Consider the following 21,348-nt stretch of genomic DNA (forward strand, 5'->3'; position numbering starts at 1 on the left):
AGTTGGGCCGGAAAATAGTACAAACAACTGGTCTGATTTTCTAGATTCTTTCGTTATGCTGAGACAGAAATGCAATTGTCTGTGAACATCCAGCAAATGTAGGCAATATACACCTTTGTTGGAAAACTGTGGAAAAAAAAACAGGCAAGTCAGTGGTTTGATAAATGTTGGCTTCTGAGACCACCTTCGGAAGAAAGGATAGGTGGGTTCTGAATGAAACTCTATCCTTGTGGAAAACTAAGTAAGGAGGTTTCAAGCATAAAGTTTGAATCTCAGAAATTCATCTTGCAGAGATAATCGCTATGAGAAAAAGCGTTTTCCATGAAAGAAACTTTAAATGGAATGCGCTGCTGGTTCAAATGGAGGAAGCACCAGGGAGTGAAGAACAATGGTCAGATCCCAGTGGGCTAGAGGGTCTTTAAATGGAGGTTTTAATCAAAGAGCTCCTTTGAGGAAGGCCTTTACATAATCTATGTGAAATCAGAGGAGGGTCCTCAAAACCTTTTATGGAAATTAGAGATGGCAGCTAATTGGACCTTAATTGTGGAGGCGGAAACCCCTTGATCAAAAAGAATCGCTAGAAATTCTAAAACCTTTTCAATGGTGCAGAGAAGGGATTCAGATTAATGTCATGTGCCCAAGTCGAAAATCTCTTCCTTTGCTAAGGTATAGTTTCCTGGTGGATGGTCTATGGGAAGCCAGCAGAATATTTCGCAGTGGGGAAGGTAAATCATTATGCCTGGTGACTAGTGGTATTGAAGGAACCAAGCCGTTAGCTTGAGGTTTTGAAGGTTTGGATGCACTAGTCCCTGAGGGTGAGACAGCAAGTCTGGAACTGGTCCAGAATCCATGGACAGTGAATTAGATGAGGCCATAGAAACGGAAACCTAATTTGTCAAGGCCAATAGGGTGCAATGAGGATCCCTTTGCTTCTCATCCTGGTTCCTTTCTTGAGAAAGAGGGGAATGAAGGGGAAGGGGAGAAATGCACAGAGTATACCTGAGAGCCAACTGAAGACATCGTCGTCTCTTGTCCCATAAGTGGAGATTACGGAAAAGTAGCTGCTGTACTTGTTGTTCAGGGGTGACGCAAACAGGTCGCACCAAGGCTGGCCCCAACGACGCAAAATCTCTTTTGCTATTCTGGGATTGAGACACCACCAGTGAGGCAGTAGGATGCATCCACTCTGTTTGTGATCATGTCTTAGCTCCCCGGGATGTGCGTTATCAGAAAGCAGTTGGATGAAATCACCCATTACCACACACCCTGAGAGCTTCTTGACACAGGGGATAAGATTTGGTTCCACCCTGTTTGTTGATGTACCAGACCACAGACATGTTGCCCGTGGTCTGGTCCATGTTGATGCAGCCATGACCTGGGCTATCAGCACCAGAGCAAATGGAACCTGAGGAGTCGGAATGGGGAGCTCTAAGGCCTCTGAGGAGGTTAGAGGAGGAGGAATGGGTGGAGTCCTGGGAGAGTACATCCCAACTCCAGCTGGGAGCAGGGTTTGGAAGGGGGCAGAAAGGCCGCTAGAAGATTGTCCACCAGCTTCACTACGTCTACTTCACAGAGTTTCAAGGGGAATTCTGGCCTTTCCAGGAATGGACTTGGAAGTTGACCCAAAAAAGGGTAAACGGATGGGGAGTACCTTGTTCTGGGTGTATAAAGAAGTTCCACTTTTGGCACCAAAGGAGTGGGTAGAGACTGCTGTCGTGCAGAAAGAGAGGTCAGCACCGACTGCGAAGCTACAGGAGTCGGTGCCGACAATGGAGCCAAGGGCATTGAAGTGAAGGACGGTGCCGAGGTAATCTGCTCTGAGAGCTTCGGAACCTTAGCTTTTGGTTCCAAGGAAGCCCTTACGGAGGAAGAGTTATGTTTCTTTGTTAAGGGTGCCATCCATGCCGATGGAGATGTCAGCACTGAATGACTAGTCTTAGAACCAGAGGCCGTAGGAACAGTATCAACCTTGGATAAAGCTTCTTCAAAGGGGAAAAAGGCCGTTCATTATTAATTTATTTCTATGCTCTACTAAAGGCTTGGCAGACAGAGCATTCCTGGTCCAAATGATTAGGACCTAAACAGTAAACACAGGTGGAATGCCCACTGGAATTGGTCATCTTATGCCAACAGTCCTGGCACTGCTTAAAACCAGTAATACCCTTAGACTTATCTACTATATTGACAACAAAGTAAGGAGGGTCAACAGGCAGAACTACACACAGACGCACACAGACACGCACACAGACACGCACAAAAGAAAGACTACCGGTAGAAAAACTACCTAAAAGTAGGAGAGAAAGAGAAAATTTTTACCAACAATGGTAAAAAGAACTACCTAACAGTAGAGAAGAGAGGGTAAAGGAAAGGGCAACTACCAGCAATGGTAGAGAAGAGAAAACAAAAGGTATAAAGAAAAAAAAAACTCACTCATAAAAGTGTGGGTAGAGAGAAAAGTCAAAGGAATTACGAGATGGGCAGGAAATTATAAGTTAGCTAATAAATTCTATAAAATTTACTTAGCAGCGAGAGAAGGAAAAGCTGACGCATCTTGTTACAAGAGCGGCAAACGAGATCTAAAGTAATATACAGAGGGGTATTGTGGGTAGATTGGTAGCTCGAGAGATTTTTGCCTGGTACGAGTTGTATAATGGCCGAACTAGTTCCAAGGATCTGAACAGAGTACCCAAGGGTCAAGAACAGATGAAGATTGACAACATCAGATCTTGGTGCTGCAGTTTTCTTGCTTTATAGGTTGCTTTTTCACATTTATCAAGACCAAATGACATTCTCATATATTCTGAAAATGTTTTGACAACTTGCAGTTGTGCTTTCAGTTCCTCATCTGATAAGTTATACAGTTTTAAATAATTGAGAAAGAAAAGATGAAAAGTCTTTAAACTTTGTTGTTTTCTAGGAGCCAGGTTATAGCCATGGCTTAAGCTGTTAAGTAGACAGCTTAATGGGTTTAACTTAAGGGCAAGACAGAATAGCAGCGGTGACAGAGAGTCACCCAGGAATATCCCCCTTTGAATTTTTATTCCTGGGATAATAATTTGCCCTTTATCACGGTTTAATTACAAAGTGGTCTGCCACTGTTTCATAGTGACTGTAATGTAGTTGATCAGCATAGGGTGTATCTTATACCTTTTTAAGCACTCTTTTACTATCAAGTGATTTTTTTGTAGTTAATGCACACCATACTTAGATTCTAACCCTATCAACTCACCCTCGCTCATAAACTTATTAAACCACCCCCATAACATCCCTTCCCTTCAAACCCTTCACCAACCCTATCACTCCACTAGGCCTCTAAGATCAAGCAACAAAAATCAACTCACTGTTATCAAACCCAAAAACTCAGCAAAAGAAGCCATATTTTCATGTACCATACCTAAACTTTGGAACAATCCTTCCACCCTCTATAACTACTCTACCTTCCAGCAGCCTTTTTAAGACTGCGCTCAAATTCCACTTAAATTTGCACTGGCTTTGTCCTTGTTCTAATTCAGACTAACACCCTCACCCTTACCTCCCCACCTAGACTCTTAACCCAACTATACTACCACCACTACTAACCACAGTCAGAATTAGCCAGTTGTCTTTACATACATTAAAATCTTGTCTGACAACTTTGTTACTAATATTATAAACGACAAACTATCTTAACTTGCAACATCTACTGTATATACTGTTGATAATCAATATCTTGTTATTGTATTAAAGCCAACAACATGTAATGTTTTTACTATTGCTGCAACTTTGTATCTCTATTTATCATGTACATAATGTGGAGCTTTTCTCCCCGGGCATCCGCTGAAAAAGGACCTGCGTCCAGTCGGAATTTCCCGGTAAACAAATGTAACTAAATAAATAAATGACTAACAACAAACTATCCTTTGTTCCATATGACTTTCTTTTATTGCCCTTTTGTTCTATTGCCATAATTGAGTTTTCTTCTAAATGACTATAAGCTCTGTCGCCATCAATTCCACTGTATAGTTTACAAGTTTTCAGAAGGCAACTTATTGGTCTATAATTTTTAGGGTAGCTTGCAGGTTCACTCTTAAGTAGGAGCATTGTTTTTCCTGTTGTTAGCCAGGCTGGTGTCTGTCTGGGCTGCGCATATAAATAGTCCTTACTCATGGCTAAATCTTCGTGCAAAGATGTTAATACTTTTAACCAGAAGTTAGATACTGCATCTAGGCCTGGGGTTTTCCAGTTAGAGGCTTTTCTTAACTTTGTTTCAATCTCTCTGGCTGTTACTTCATCCCATTTCATATCCTGTGCCTTTAAACTTCTTATTCTGTTTTACTTCTTCTACCCATTTAGCATCTTTGTTGTGTTCCACAGGATCTTCATAAATACTTCTCCAAAAGGTATGTATTTCCTCTCTTTTTGGTGGTCTTTCAATTCCTTTTACCTTGTTTCCCAAATCTCTATAAAAGTTTTTTTGGGTCATCAATAATTTGCTTATTTTGTACTTTTCCTTTATATTTATCTGGATATCCTCTAAGTTTTTCTGCCTGTGCTATTTTTAGTTTATTTGCGATAGTGCATGACAGATTCTGATCTGTTCTAATGCTGCACATGCTTTTATCACATCTAAGTATTTTTGTTGATCTGTTCCCTCCTCTATACTCTTCTAACAGTGACACTTCTTGTCTTAATTACTTTACAGTTTTCTCTGTTCAGTACTTCCCATGATGGTATTCGATTTCTCCCCTTCCTTTCCCTCATTACCGTGTGTTCTTGTGGTACAACTTTATCAGTTATTAATTTAGCTGCACAATAATATACCCTATTTACTTCTGTTATATCACATAGATCTCTATGGACAGTCGTAATTTCTCTGTTCATTTCTTTCATCAAACGTCTGACTTTTGGGGTTTTATTGACCTTCTGCAGTCTATTTCTTTGATTGATCTTAATATGCCTATCTCTATTAAATCAAGCAACTCTTCTCTTAGCTCATTTTCTTCTAAACTGAGAGCACATTTTTGTTTTCCATTTCCTGTGGGCATTCTATAGAAAGTTCTACAGCATCTTCCTGTGGCACATTCTCTTCAATTTCATCCTGTGCCATCCATTGCTTTGTCATATGGGAACTCACTGGCCTATCACTCGTCAACACTGACTGTGTCAGAGTTTCCACAATTTCCTGATCCTTCCCTTGCTGTCCAGCTTCAAGTGAAAGTTTACACTGGTTTCCTGTGGAAGGCTACAAAATATCTTCAAATGGCACATGACCAATTGCTTCCCGTTCCACTGGTTTCCTCTTAATTTAGATGTCCATTGCTCTATCCTGCTGTGGTGCTTTCTGAATTAGACTTTCTACACTAAATCCTTCACTTCGCAAGCACCCACAACCTCAGTTTCGATTTCTTTAACTTCTCCATTACTAATCCTTTTCTATTTTCCTCTGTCTTATTTTTTTTGTACTGTAAAGATTTTCATGTCCGGATTCCTTTGCCTGTAGTTCTCCTCAAATATCTTTGGTGTTGTTCTTTTTATATTGATTAATTTTGCTTTCGCCTTTGCATATATATTACACCATATTAAATATCATTTTCTTTCTCATGTCCATATTTCTTCTTCAGATGTCTCCCGACCTTCCTGTTTCTCATTACTCTGGGAACTCGTTCCATTATGCTGTGATGTAACCTGTGTTAGACCTTCTAAACCAAATCCTTCACTTCGTAGGCACTCCATAACTTCAACTTCTATTGACAGAGAATCCTGATGGCATGAGAGGCACCAAACAGAAAATCGTTTCCATTTGCACATATATAACTTCCTGGTAGCAGTATTCCTGGTCTCCTGCCGAACCAGAAAAACATCTCCAGGAAATGGGTCTATACTAAATAACTGAAACGACGAAAGAGCAAATGCTCTTCCGTCGACATGTAAAGCTCGAAACCAAAAAACAGCGAAGTTACGGAACAGCAATTTTTTTCCCCAGGGAAAAAAAAAAAAAAAATCGCTGTTCCAAAAAAAAAAATTAGAAAGACAAAATAAAGTGGGTGGCTTCTTTGCCCCCCACCGCCCACAATCCACTACTTAAATATACCAACTCCAAAATCACACAACAGTTGAGGAAACAGCAATATCCTGAGAACGGCCCAGCAATTTTTTTTCCTGGGAAAAAAATCGTTGTTCTGTGGTTTGGGGTTTTAAGTGTCGACAAAGGAGCATTCACACACTTTCGTTGATTCGATTATTTAATATAGATCCCCAGGAAATAAGTGCCTAAAAGGGATCAAAACCCTATCTCCAATAGTGTTAGCTGAAGAGCGGATAAGTGAGGATGGATAAGAGATCTCTTGTCTTGTGTGAGAAGATCCACCTGGTGAAGTAACTTGTGATGATTGCCCCTGGCCAAGTGAGTAAGTGCTATCTGGGCCAAAGGGAGTCACCAGCAAGATGTTGGGAAACAGCAAGATGTTGGGAAAGCCTTGCCTGATCTTCCAAGGAAAAGACAGAGGAAGTGGGGACTCAAATAGAACAGAGCAAGTTGTCTGCTCAGAAGGGAGGCAAAAAGATCTACCCGAGGAATACCACACCAGTGGACAATGTCCAGAAACACATCTCTGTGAAGCATCCATTCATGTGACTGTGTGCTGGACCTGCTCAGGGAGTCTGCCACTAGACTGTGGTCTGAGGGAATGTAAACTGCCAGAACAGTCACTTGATACTGGAAAGCAAGTTCCCAAACTGAAAAGCTAGTCTGCAAAGAAGATAGGACTTTGTGCCCCCCTGCTTGTTGACATACCACATCACTGTGGTACTGTCTGTGAAAACTTTGAGGGGCCTAGGATGAAAAAGGGGATAAAAGGCTTGCAGTACCAGAAGTAGAGCCTTGATCTCCTTTATGTTGGAGTCTGACCTCTGATGAGAAGATCAAAGACCCTGAATCTTTAGGGGCCTAATGAGGCACCCAACCACTGTCTGAGGCATTTCTGAAGAGCTCCTGAGTGGAGACTGGCGCTTGAAAAGGAAGCCCCGGGTTGAGAGAAAGTCGAGGAATCCACCATTGAAGCTTGAGTGAAAGTTGAAAGGTACCAGTGGTTTAACTACGAGATCATCAAATATATTCATTTTTAATGTAGTGTGTTGCACAAGTGAGAGACAGTTGACAAATTGTCTTAATAGAATACAAGATTCCCATGTTGCCGCATTTAGCAGAAAAAAAACAGTAGCTTATACATTATTTCAGGTAGTGAGGTACTGTGGGTTTAATCTGTCATGATGTTTAAGTGAGGAACTTTCAGCTTCAAGAAAATATTCAAGGGGTGGTGCTTCACAACAAAATTAATTGCAAAAATAACAGCTTGTGTGTCAAACATCATAAAATTCGACATGGCAAAGAGATTACTCCCACCACTAATGGCTGGTTATTTACAGTTGCTACGGGAAGTGTGACAATACACTTATAAGCCCTAAGGTTCATGGGATCCTTTGTTATTCAAGACCCCCCCCTAAACTCCACATAAGAATACCACAAGAGCCAAAGAATGTTTGGAACAAAATCTAAGACTCCTCAAATGCTCTGATTCAACTTAATTTTTCTAAGAAAAAATATTTTGGTGGACAGACACTCGCAAACCATCCAGAGGAATGCCCTTTCATTACCTCAAGTAACACAACCGCTGATGAAAGACTATGGACTTTCGTAAGGAAATCCACTTTAACAGTAAGGCCGTAAAAGACAACTGGTCTGAAAAAGAAAGGTCACTACATATTAACCTGAAAGACATTATAGTAGTTTGAGGTCACAGTAGCCCTCCCAGAGCAGCTCTATTGCTGCTTACTTGCAGGTCAGTACAAACATTAAAACTATAATGCGGTACAGCAATACAAGGGGCAGGGGGATTCTGCAGAAAGACCCTTCAAATCTGGCACTGCCAGGTCAGTACAAACATTAAAATTATAATGCGGTACAGCAATACATGGGGCAGGGGGATTCTGCAGAAAGACCCTTCAAATCTGGTACTGTCAGGTCAGTACAAACATTAAAATTATAATGCGGTACAGCAATACATGGGGCATCTTTCAGCAGTGCACATTCATGGGTTTCAAAACTGATTTGCAGACTGCATCAGAAGCAAATAATACTGGCACATATATGGAAACTACATCCATAGACCTTTCAGGATGTTGCACAGATGGGTGTGGCAGAGGTGGTGTTTTATTTCTTCTAATCTCAACAAACCTTCAGCTTCCTACTACTACTTCAGCATCCTGTCTGGAAAATAGATGCGTTTTCATTTTTGTTGACTTTCTGTGTGTGTTCCTTTTCCACTGATCCAGCGGGTACTACTCAGAACAAAACAAGATATCAACAGCCACAAGGCTCCCTCCTGACCAAAATAACCATGTTTCTTTCTGCTGATAGAACTGGCCACCCTTCCTTCTTGGTCCTTGTCTCTAAGCAGGTCCTTAATGATCCAGCAGCAAGGAAAAGAACTAAATCCCAAACGCAGGGTTCCAAATCTTTCAGCCTGGAGGATAAGATTCTAATTCATAACAGTGTCTCCTTTTCCATTCAAATAATAAACATCCTAAACAAGGCCAAGAAGGTGAAAAAACCTAGCACAAGGTACAAAACTGGAAAATATTTGTGTTGGGAACTGTAACCAAGGTATCAGGAACCCTTCAACTGGTCAAGTCCTAAATACTGTACTACTTAAATCACCCACTTGAATCCATCTTGGAATGTTCCTCTATCAAGGTACATGTAAATTGCCTTTTTAGCTTGCTTGTCAGCCTTTTCACTACAGATCAGCTAATGCATCTATGTGTTATCATTCTCTTAAAAGATGACACATCGCACATGAAGTACCTCACTAAGGAATCACTTCTCTTGGCTACAGTAACATGAGGAAGAATTATATCAGAAATATAGTCTCATAAACATTTGATACCTTACATAGTTTTTTTTAAACAAGTTTATCGCCATCATGAAAATCATGTGCAACCATTCCAAGCAATTCAGTCATAAGCTTTTAACAGATAAAGGCATAAAAATAGTTACTTTTAACACAATGTTTTAATTTCCTTTGGTAGACTTAAAGGATACAACACTGAAAATAAGGACACGAGTCTAAAAACATGGCATATTTTTGCAGTTTAGCTTTATGCCTTTTACCCAAAATCTCATCACAATTGTGTATCCTCCTGTAGTACTTTCTAAATGTTAACATGTTCTTATAACTTAAATCACTTTTATAATTCTCACTAATATACTTTAATCTTCAGCTGTGTACCCAAATTTCTGTCACATTTCTTAAAATCTAACTTTGCCACTTCCCTAGATGTCCTCTTGGTGGCTTACCTTTTAACCACCTTTCTTCATCTTTCTGGAGATTATTTACCATAGCAACCACCTATCTTATTTCTTGGGGGGTTCCACTTCCTGGTTATAGCCTTTTTTGCTATTAAAGTTAGTACAAATAGGATGCTGACCTGTCCTGGTATCATTTCCCATTCATTAGTCGCTGCTAACAGAAACATCTCTTTAGTAAAATTAAACTCTTCCATAATGGTTTTCCAAACAAGAGATTGTAAGTGTTGTTTAAATTGCCCCAAAATGATACAATCCACATATATATGGCTCCAGGTCCCACTTCACTGCCCATGACACCTTCAGCAGTTATCCATAGTATCCAGAACTATATGAAACATTTTAGTAGAGGTATAAAAACATTTGTGGGAACATTTCCATTGAAGAAGTTTTAATCTCCTGGTCTTCATGGTGTACCTTGATGGAGAACAAATCATTTTCCAGTAATCTATTAAGAGACTTCTAACTCTTTTTCCCAGGTTGCTTTCAAATTTACTTACCACTTCATTTATGTGCAACAGATTACATTAAATCAGGCTGAGCAATTTTCTGGTTCTCTTCTTTATGGCTTGTCTACTATCTATTTATAACTCTGTTAGTCCTGTTTTTTCTACTCTCCCTCCTGGATAGATCATCTCCTTTTCAGCAAGTCTTATCAATTCTTCAAACTCCAACCTTAATACTCTCCTTAAGTTGCATTCCCCTGTGTCTGCGTCCCATCCTATCTACTCCCCATTCTGTTTAATCTGGTGCCAAAATCTGACAGTGATTGATATAATTTTCCAATTATGTCCTGCCCCTCAGTCAATAAGACCCTCAATATGTATTCTGATTGGCCGGATGAAAGTCTTCCTTGGCAACAATATATCTTGTTTCACAGAGTCTTGTATAGTCTGAAATATGTCTTTGGACATATTTTGTTCAACCTTTGGTACCACTGTTTTATCCCATATATCTACTTCTGCCTCAGCTTCATTCAGCTGTAGCATTACCAGTGCCGCTTCCTTCCATTTAGATTTATAATCTTATTGTAACATCAATAGAAATATTGTCATTTGTGCTGCTGCCAGACATGTGATTGGGGCTAGGAAGCCCCAAGCCACCCCAGTCTTTAGCCAATATCAGTCTATCCCATTAAACTTTTGCCCTTTTCCCCCTCCCACAGGAAATCATTCAACATATTTTTTTTATTCCAACCACTCGTCCCTTCCCAACTGACCAGAGGAACACTTGACAGTAGTAGTGTCATAGAGGCAGGAAAAACATATTTATTGCTTGAATTTGTTTTGGTCAAAATCCAGGCGAAGCATTTTCCATTGTCTAACCTCTTTTTCATTCTATCCACATACATACAATATATGTCCCCAAACTCCATTCCTCTTGGTGTGATCCATATATGCCCAGGTAATTTATTACTTTTCCGTAGGTCAAGATACTTTTCTACAAGCTCAGGATTCAGAATGTCACTTATTGCCTTAGTTTTCTCAGTGTTGTACATTTCCCAACCTTATACCCTGAATGAACCCTGTATTCTTCTAAGAATATGAAACCACCACTCCATATCCTCTTGTGGCTCTCCTAGGTATAATAATACATCATCTGCATAAGCTGTTATTTTGTGCTTCACTACCCCTATCACATTCATTCTCACACTGGGCATTTGCAATTTCTCTGCCAATGGTTTTAAGTATAGTATGAGCAACAATGGAGACACTAGGCATCCTTGCCTCGTGCCCCCTCATGATTTTGAATGGTTGAGATAGTCCAGCCCGAGTTTTAATTCTGGCTGTAGATGTTTTGTACAGCTTCTACACTTTAACGACAAATTTATTTCCCAAACCAAATGCCAGGACAATGTCTTTTAAAAATACCCATTCCACCCTATCAAATGCTTTCTCTATATCCAAGCTAAGCAGTATAACCTTGTACTATGTAAGTTCTGCATGCAGTATTATCAACACTGCTGCATAATACTGTCAAATGTTTGTCTATCCTTAATGAAACCTGTTTGATCCAAATTTATCAAAGATGTTATGACATCTCCTAGTCTATCGCCTAATAAGGCCATAAAGATTTTATAACCATGGTTTACGATTGAAATGGGTCTATATAGGGAGTCTAAGTCTTTTATCTTTCCCTTTATACACCATCACCATTACTGCCTGCTTCCTGGGTTCTGGGGGAAGATCAGAGTCCAGGATCTTATTGAGTAAGGTGGCTAAGACCCCACACAGCTCAAAACCACCTCTTTCCCTCAAATTCAACAGAAAGACCATCTGCTCTTGGTGTTTTCCCTCATCTCATTCTATTTATTATTCCCTGAACCTCCATAACAGTGCAACTAATTCTATCTCCTGCTCCCTGGGTAAGCTTTGGCAGATTTAGCTCACTTAAATACCTTAATATAATGTCTCCCCTCCCCTTTCCTTCCACCTTTGACTGATATAGTGTCTTAAAAATGCAAATTCCTCCAGGATACCACTTGGTTCTATTCTTTCTTCATTTCCTACACTTGACCTTAATGCCACAACTGCCTGTTTTGCTTTCTGTTACCTTAACTAACCAGATAGCCAAGAAATTCTGATATCTGGGAGAAAACAGTATTTTAAGGACCTCCCAGATATCAACATATGGTTCTCTCAAGTCTGCAGAATATAACTATCACTTTTTATCCAAAAGATTTGAAATTACATTTTTTGTCTTCTAGTTCTTCTAAATTTTCTAGCATACCTAACATACGTCTCTCTCCTAGAACCTGCAACTCTTCCATCTTTCTATCCAATATGGTTTTATGTTGACTTCAATTATGCTGAGTCATCATTATTTCTCCTCTTAGTTTAAATTTCATCTGTTCCCATTTAACACACACAAACTCTACAGCCTCCTTAAATTTTTCAAGTTATTCCCTAAATAATTCATCTATCCATTCCAAAAGGGTTTCCCTTGCCTATAACATAATATAATATATATGAAATCTCCAATGCTTATCCAATTTGATAGCATGGGTGCCCCTTAATTCTATCACCACTGGTGCATGGCATAAGTAGTAGAGAGGAAGAACCTTCACACTAGCTATTAAGTCAAAATGTTCTTTTGAGACATAAGCCCCATCTAATCTGGCCCATGTCTCATGTTTGCCAGATTTAAAGGTAAAGGCTGGGGGAGAGCCACTGTAGTTGTCAGCATCAGCAAGCTTTACGCCCTTCATGTATTGCTCCACTGATCTATCTAGTCTCATAATTCCTAGCTTTCAAGGGCCTTTGATAGCATCTCTCATGCATGTTATAATATTCCTGTTCCCAGCACATATTAGTATGCCTTCAGCAAAATGTAGAAGTTTATCCACATTTCCCTAAGTTCCAAAAATCCTGGAGGTATGTAGATTGAGCACACTGTAATCCTATGACCTCCAACAAATCCAATAATTGCTACAAAACAAACCGTCATCGTCATCCATCAATTGGCTAGCCACACTCAATTGTCAAAGTGCTATCCCCAGTTTGCGACCCTTCAGGGCTGATTCCTTAAAACCTCTTATAAAAGAGGATAATGGGATATATGCAGATGACCCCTTAAGGACATCAGGTGTTCCAGCTATATGGCAGTTCTTAATGCCCATGACTTCTTTTCTTTTTAAGTCTGTTAATGGACAAATTCAGGACAATAAAATTGGCATGCAAAACTGCCATATAGCTGAAACACCTGATGTCCTTAAGGGCTCATTTGCATATATCCCATTATCCTCTTTTACAAGAGGTTTTAAGGAATCACACGGTGAAAACTCTAGCTAGGCTAGGATTTTCTTGTAAATTTTTACTAATTTGTTTGGCTGTGTCTCCTTGTTTACCTTTCAGGGCTGAGGAAGATACTCCCCGTCCTCCATTTCCCTTTGATTAAATCTGAGTGCTCCACAGAATATAAATGCTTTTCCTGTAACAGACAAATGTAGCCTTATTAGAACTTACATACTGGAAATTTTTCCTCTTTTTCTGGGTATCCACCAGCCCATTAATGTTCCATGTTAGGAACCTACAAATCTCTTTCCTGTTGTTATTCATACTCAAAATGGTTTTTATTCAGGTAAACTATTACCTTCCATCTTTGTATTATCTTCCCTCTCTTCCCCAAAACCTTGTCTTGTTGCTGCTGATTATTTGATTTTAGCCTAGTGGTCAGTTTTGCACCCTTTAGTTTTGCATTTTTAACAGAATTAGACTTCTTATGAAGACAAAATAAAAATACACAAACATAACATGTTAAGAAACAGTAAGAGTTTAGCACTGTCTAAAAACTATACACAAAAACTCAGCAAAAGAGCAGGAAATGCTCACACTATCCATCTGTAGTGGCTAAAGGTTAACTAATTGGCTTGACAGGCTTTACAACACTTAACAGGTTCACAATTTTCTGTTATCCAACACAAACAGTAAATAACATCTTGGAAGACCAAACTCTACATTCCTTACAAACGCAATAGTACTGAAACATCATTGGCTCGATAAGAACTTAACAGCTCATTATAATGTCTCACAATCCACCCTTTTCTCAACAGCAGGATTCTTGCTCCAGCAGACCATAATTACACCTTGTGAGTACTAAGGGCTAGAACTGCTAAATCGTACTGGTCGTTTCATCCAGTAAGCATCTGCAACCAGTAACAATCACCAATTGGCTAGTCCACTGAACTGCCTTTTTACTATGACAACCCTATGTAACTAACAATTGGAACACAAACAGAACTCAGGAAGCTAGGGTGTGTGGCTACACCACCTCCAAAAATCTTCTCACTAGCAGTGCACCCCAGAGTTCAGTCCTTGGGCCACTTCTCTTTAGCATTTATTTCTTGGAGGTCAAAGCTAATGTTAAGGGCTTCTGGCTGAACAAATTTGCAGATGACTACAAACTTGGCACAGTCTTCATCTCCCTAGTGGACACTAAGATCCTCTAGTAAACAAATAGCTGGTGCTAAAACCATGGACTGAAAAAAATAAATACGAAGTGAATAATCATATCCTTCAACAAGCATGACAGCCCCCCCCGATAACTATCACATTGACAACGCACCCCTGAAAAGTGATCCTTTAGTTAGGGATCTGGGAACCAATGCTGACAATAAACTGTCCTTTGATCACCACATATCCACTGTTGTAAGAAGTCCTTATTCACTGCACAGGTTGCATCTAAATGTACTGCATCCAGATCCAGGGATGCAATTATTCTACTGTACTCTGTACTAATTAGGCTGATTATTATGTATAATGCCCCTTTCAGTAAGTACCTGCCCAAACATTTGTCAAAACTGGAATGACTACAGCACTCTCATTATAATAAAAAGGGCCCAAATTATAAAAAAAAACATGCAGGCCATCTCAAAGTTTTGCCCTCTTCTATGCATCATACAGGCTACTGAGATGCCCTCTACCTTGCATTTAGAGTTTCAACAGATGCTGTCCTGTCAGACCCATATGCATTTGCAAGTCCAGTGGTATCATAAACACCTGCTCAAGGGATCTCAACGTCTTTAGCAAACTAAAAAGAACATGTCAGAGGGACAGTCATGCGTAACAGAGAATACTGATTCTACTGAAACGTCTTTCACTCACATAATGCAAAGTGTATCTCTTACTCTATTCAAATACAATTTGGATGAATGGATGGATAACCACAATTTCATCTCCAGTTTAGCGCCCCAGTCTCTCATGGATAGATGAAACATTCAAATGTCCCAATATACCCTTGTCTGGCCCATCAAAGGGTTACTTGTATGCAAAATATAAAGGCTACAAACTATCATGGAAATGCAAGGTTAGGCTTCATAAGATCCTCACAGATCAATAAGCCTATTAAAGCATATTATAACAGGCAGCAACAGCTTCAGCAGATTATTTTAGAAATGTTCCTGCAAAAGATATTTTGGAAGCTTCTGCATGAACTATGTCCACACTTTTACCGAAAACTACAAGTTGTATGCACAATGCAGAGGCAGGGCAAGTTTTGTCACAGCTGTGCTCTACAGGATCCACCCAGTAATTATTCAACACAAAGGTGGTAACCAAAATATTATGATTTATTGTTATAGTTGCCCTCCCTGAAAAAGAAAGCTCAGGGTCAGGGCACTTCACCGAATGGTACATCTTCATGGAGACGCCTCTTAACAGTACAACTTCCCTTACACTCTCCTCATCTTGGAAACTGTACATACTTACTGTAATAAGATGGAAGACATTTCTCAGTTGGGACTTTTTACTAATAGTACTACTATCAGCATTATGCCTATCACAAGCACAAATTACCATAGCTGAAATAATTGGAGTGAGGGAGAGAGATGGAGAACAATGAAGCACTTATAAAGGACTATCACAATGTCTGTGTCAGTACCCTCTGAAGCACCAGACATGCACTTGTCCTTGAAGGAATGTGCCAGAACTATTTCACAGGAAAACAGAATGAGTGTAAACCCATATGACAGAATGTTCTGTTACAGTGACTACATCCCAAAGATCTACTGTTATGGTAAGTGCCTTACACAACCATACTCTATGATGAAAAAACTTTTATTTTTAGTTTCTGGGTGAAGTTGTCCTTTAATTCTATGCAAGGCTGAGATGAGGGGTAAGGGGTAAGTTCTGAGTGCTGGTAGTATTGTCTTTCTTACAGTATCCAGACATTACTTGGGACATAGAGTAACATGAAAGACAGTCACCAAAATCAAACAATAAATAAAGAGGTACACAGCACAACATCTGTAAGAGGCTCTTCCACATTCCAAATCATTACAATTTTATAACATCTAAACATGGTTCTATATCAGTAAGCATGGTTTATGGATTAGTAAAGGCAATTAACTGCAAAAAAAGTGGACTGCTAAAATAAGAAAAGAAATGCATGCAACTTACCCCTCAAAATAAGCATTCATACATTTTAGTACTCCTAGCTGAACCTTCCAAGTACTAAGTTTTAATCTTTCACACATTAAGTGGCACACCTCCATTCTATAAACACCTGAAAATAAAGTAGAAAAATAAAAAACAGCTTAAAATATATTTTTGTTTTAAATATTTTATACTCTGTGCTGAGCTGCTGAGTTGCATTAGTTTTTCAAGTAGTTCTAGAGCAAATGTTATCAAGGGTATTAATCTGCATTTTCAAAAATTAGTACAAGTTCCACAAGGCTGGATAAAAGCTCTTGGAGTTAAGCTAAAACATTCAATAGCTCAAATGCCCAAGTGTTCATCAAAATAGCAAAGGTGTGGACAAACTTGATAAGCATCACTGAATAAATGACAACATAATCAGTCTTCTCCTGTGAACTCCTTGGTGTTGAAGTTTGAGCATCACAGTATCACTGCAGAGAGAATGAATCACCTTGTCAGATGTCTTTTTTGTTCTGCATCAAATGACAAGTGCAACCTTAATGTCCATAAGTTTTCCATTCGTAAAATTATAAACAAAACTGCACATCATAAACATCAAAAATAACTGCGCTTCTAAGAGAGATCTTACAACATTCACGGTGGTGTTATACATTTACTAAACTTTAACAGCAATATTTCAGTAAAGATCTTTATGACTCCATGTTTTGAAGAGTTTTTAAATTTTGCTCAAATGCAGTTAAGTGCACACCAACAAATTCACTTCAAGGTTTAAAGAAAATGTCGGGAGTACTTTGAAAATAGCAGTTTACATTCAGGTGGGACATAATGAACAGGCTGTGTTATGAATTTGGGGTAAATAAGACTATAAAACATGAATCATAAATAGTTCAAATGTTCAAAAGCCTCAAGACTTGATTGAACCAATGTAGCCTTGAATCTAAAAAACTAGGACTCATGTCAGTATTTATACATCTGTAAAACTAGGAAAGACTAAATATAAATCTTTTACATAATATATAAAGATATGTATGCATATGTAAAGAATATTGCAACATTCGAATAGAATGACATAAACTAGTCGTGTAAAATCTTACCATAACCTTAGATGTCCTTTTCTGTGTTGCAGTATTCTTTACATATGGGTACACTCCGCTCCAAGCGACCTGATGTCTGGCCAGCATACAACAGCTTTCAGCTACTGCAAGTACGTGGGACGTTGCACATATGGCTTGTTGAATGTCAACCATAGAAGGACATCCTCACATACAATCCTCAGAAAGTACAGTTGTGTACACTTGCCATAAATGTAGATGTTCGAGTGTATTCACTGTTGCAGTCATTACATTTGGGTTATCTGCTTGCAGGTAACCCTCAGTCGGCTTGATAATCAAAGTCTTGGGTCCTGCGTCGGTTGCTGTCTCATCTTCCATGACATCAGGTAGTCAAGGTTATAAAGCATGCAGCTGACGCCATTACATCAGTCTTTCTTGCCCGAGATGTCAGGTGCCCCCATAATGGGAAGCAATTATATACAAGGTTACACCTCCAACAAAAAACAAATACACCAGAAAGCTTTAAGCATAGCAAGCAAGGGTATAGTCAACAGAAGTCAGGGGGCTGGAGGGAGGGTAACCAGGACTGCAACAGTGAATACACTCAAACATTTACATTTATGGTAAGTGTACACAACTGTACTATGTTCTTCGTGTTTCACTGCTGCAGTCATTACATTTGGGTAGATTCCCAAAGTTAAGGAAGGGAGGAGGCAGTTAGATAGCATTAGGACCAGCTATAAGGGCCTGCAAGACTGCAGTGGCGGCGCCAGCTCTGGTTTTAGAAAAAATTGTCAAGTGGTAATGCTTGGAGAAGGTATGTACCGAACTCCAGGTAGCAGCTTCTTGGATGTACCTGGTATGGACACCTTTGAGAAAGACTGTAGAGGTAGATGCAGCCCTGGTTGAATGTGGTCTTATCCCCTGTGGGGTAGGTTTTCCATGATGCTTATAGCAGAAATGAATGCAATGGCCTATCCACTTAGAAATGGTTTGCTTTGAAATGGCCTTCCCTCTGCCCCTGCAGCAAATGTAACCAGCAGCTGTTCAGATTTCCTGAGAGGCTTAGTCCTGTCCAAGTAAAATCTAAGTTGTCTGTGCACGTCCAAGGAGTGTAGTATTCATTCCCCTTTGTTCTGTGGATAAGAAAAGAAGGTTGGCAAATGAATGGACTGATTAAGGGCCACACTGGATACCACCTTGGGCATAAAGGAGGGATTGTTCCTGAGGGACACCCTGTCTGCATGAAAGATGATGAAAGGCTCCACTGCCATGAGGGCCTGTAATTCAGACACCCTTCTTGCTGAAGTGATGGGTAGGAGGAAGGCTGTTTTCCATTAAAGGAATTTCAACTCTGCATTTGCAGATGGCTCAAAGGGAGGTAGAGTGAGCTTTTCTAATACAAAGTTAAGGTCCCACGCTGGAGTAGGGGCTCTCCTGGGTGGTCTTAAGTTTCTGGTCCCTCTGAGGAATTGCTTCAGCAGTGGATGAGAGAAGAGGGGTGGCTCTGTATTATAATGAGCTGAGATGGCGGAGGCATGAATTTTGATGGAAGAAAAGGAAAGGCCCTTTTGAAGCATCTCAGTTAAGTATTGAAGACTGAGCTGTAAATTGGGCAGAGTTGTGTCCATCCCCTGTGTTTGGCTCAAGGAATAGAATCTCTTTCATTTTTCAGCATAGGATTTTCTAGTGCTAGGCCTCCTTGCCTCCAGAATGACATCCATCACTTGCTTACTGAGGGATGGGAAAGGACAGGTCATGTAATTAGCCAGGCTGCAAGCTTCAGGGTTTGAAGCTGTGGGTGCAGAATCTGGCCTTCCTGCTGGGACAGCAGGGCAGAGGTCTGAGGCAGGTGCCATGGTTCCAGAAGTGACACACTGCACAAGAGGGGGTACCAGTGTTGGCGCGACCAGTCTGGTGCAATAAGTATTGCCCTTGGTTTGTCCTGTTTGATCTTTAGTAGCACTTTGGAGAGGAAAGGAGAGACAGAGGGGGGAAAAGGCATAAACTGATAGGTTTTTCCAGCTGAAGGACAGGGCATCCACTTTCCAAGCTTGTCTGTGGGGAGTCCTTGTGCAGAATTTGTCCAATTGGTAGTTCTGAGGGGAGGCAAACAGGTCCATCTCTGGGCTCCCCCCATTTGATTCTCAAAATGTTTAATATGTTTGGTTCCAGTTACCACTCGTGTGGGTCCATGAGATGACTGCTTAGGTCATCTGCCAGTGTATTTAGCTTGCCTGGCAGGAATTGAGCTTGTATATGCACTTGGTAACTCAAGGCTGTGTTCCACAGAGCCATGGCTAGTCTGCAGAGGGGGTATGAATGGGTTCCCCCCTGCTTGTTTATGTACTACATAAGTGGTGTTGTCCGCCTTTACCAATAATTGTCCTGGAAAACTGTGGTCCTTGAAGGCTGTCAGAGCATTCTGTACAGCTAACATTTCTTTGGTGCATTTGACTCTGGTTCCATTTGCCCTGAATGCACTGCCATGTCAAGTGAGCCCCCCATGTATAGTCTGTTGTTAGGGTTTGGGCAGCAGAGGGTAGAGTGAATGGCAGTTCCTTGTTTTGGTGGCAGGTCTCTTACCCACCAAAGGAACTCTGTCTTTAGACAAGGTATGATAGGAATCATTGATTCTAGGTCCTGAGAATGTAGGCACCATAGGCTTTTTAGATACCACTGCAGTTTCCTCATATGCAGTCTTGCATATGGAATTAGTAGAATGCAAGAGGCCATGAACCCCAGGGCTTGCAGTATTTTCCTTGCGGTTATCTGAGTCTTTGTGGTCAGTAGTTTGAAGTAAGCTGTCAAATGAACTTGTTTCTCTGGCGTGAGGTATGCCATCTTGGAAGTTGTATTCAAGCTTGCTCCCAGGAATACAATTTGTTGGCAGGGTACTAGATGTGATTTATTTTCGTTTATGGTGTACTTCAGAAAAGTTAGTAATTTCTTTACAAATGCCAGATGATTTAATAGTATATCCTGGCTTTCTACCTGAATTAGACAATCGTCCAGGTATTGGTATATTTGAATATTTATTTGCCTGCAAAATGCAATGACTGGAGCTAGGCAGGTTGTGAATACCCTGGGTGTAGTAGATAACCAAAGGGCAGAGCAGAGAACTGATAGTGCATGTAGCCTGCACTGAAGCATAGGTATCTTCTGCAAGAATCCCTTATTGGGACGTGCAGGTAGGATTCCTTTAACTCCAGTGTTACCAACCAGGCATTTTTGCCTAGCATAGGAAGCAGTTAACATTTTGAATTTTGGGATTACCAAAAAAGTGTTTAGGATAGACAGGTCCAGGATAGGACGCCAGGAACTGTCTGTTCTGGGTACCAAGAAAAGTCTCGAGTAAAAACCTTGCCCTCATTCTTCTTCTGGGACAGGCTGAATAGCCTTGATGCATAGAAGAGAGAGAACCTGCTTTTGAACCTCTGCCCACTGATTTGTGGGTAGGTCTGGCCAACCATTTGGGGATGGTAAGAAGTGGAAGTGGAATCTGTACCCTTGGGGAAACTATATTTAAAACCCATTTGTCTTGGGTAATGAGCTCCCAGTTTTTTGCATGCAGGGCAATCTTTCCCCCTAAAGGAGCAGTCAGTTGAGCAGGGCTTGGAAGATTTAAAGTTAAGTCATTGTGACAGTTTACCATAGGGGGGTGTCTTACTACTTCCAGCTTTGGAAGTGGGAGCCCCCCACTGCTTAGGCCTGTGAGTACCTTAGGACTGAAACATGGGTGTTCTGCTGGTTCTGGGTTTGGACTGAGAAGGCCTGGAAGAGGCAGGAAAGGACCAATTCTTAGAAGACCAGTGCCTACTAAATCTTGGAGGTTGTACTTGCGGGAAATCTTTAACAGTTTGCATAGATTTAACTTTTTCTCCATCTTTTTAAGTACTACTACTGCTTTGTTGCCAAACAGGCAGTCTTGGTTTAAGGAAGCATCCAGTATTTTAGCTTTAACATAATCTGGCAAAGATTGCTCCTTAAGCCAAGCATGTCTTCTAAGTACAGACCCAGTGACAGCAGCCCTGCAAGATGCCTCTAATGAATCAAAACCACATTGCAAAGTATGTTT

General features: G+C 40.3%; 1 protein-coding gene across 1 annotated transcript in view; it reads right to left on the reverse strand.

Moving 5' to 3' along the window:
• The window catches only part of ECPAS (Ecm29 proteasome adaptor and scaffold), a 2,158,898-nt gene that overhangs the window by 119,377 nt on the left and 2,018,173 nt on the right, over positions 1–21,348 (reverse strand). Inside the window, exon 46 of the mRNA XM_044061033.1 lies at positions 16,240–16,345. Coding sequence (XP_043916968.1) covers positions 16,240–16,345 — 106 coding nt within the window. The remainder of the gene's footprint in view (positions 1–16,239; positions 16,346–21,348) is intronic.

This window comes from Protopterus annectens, chromosome 2.part0 (assembly GCF_019279795.1).
Source record: "Protopterus annectens isolate FY-2018-M chromosome 2.part0, PAN1.0, whole genome shotgun sequence".
In the NCBI taxonomy this organism is placed as follows: Eukaryota; Metazoa; Chordata; order Ceratodontiformes; family Protopteridae; genus Protopterus; species Protopterus annectens.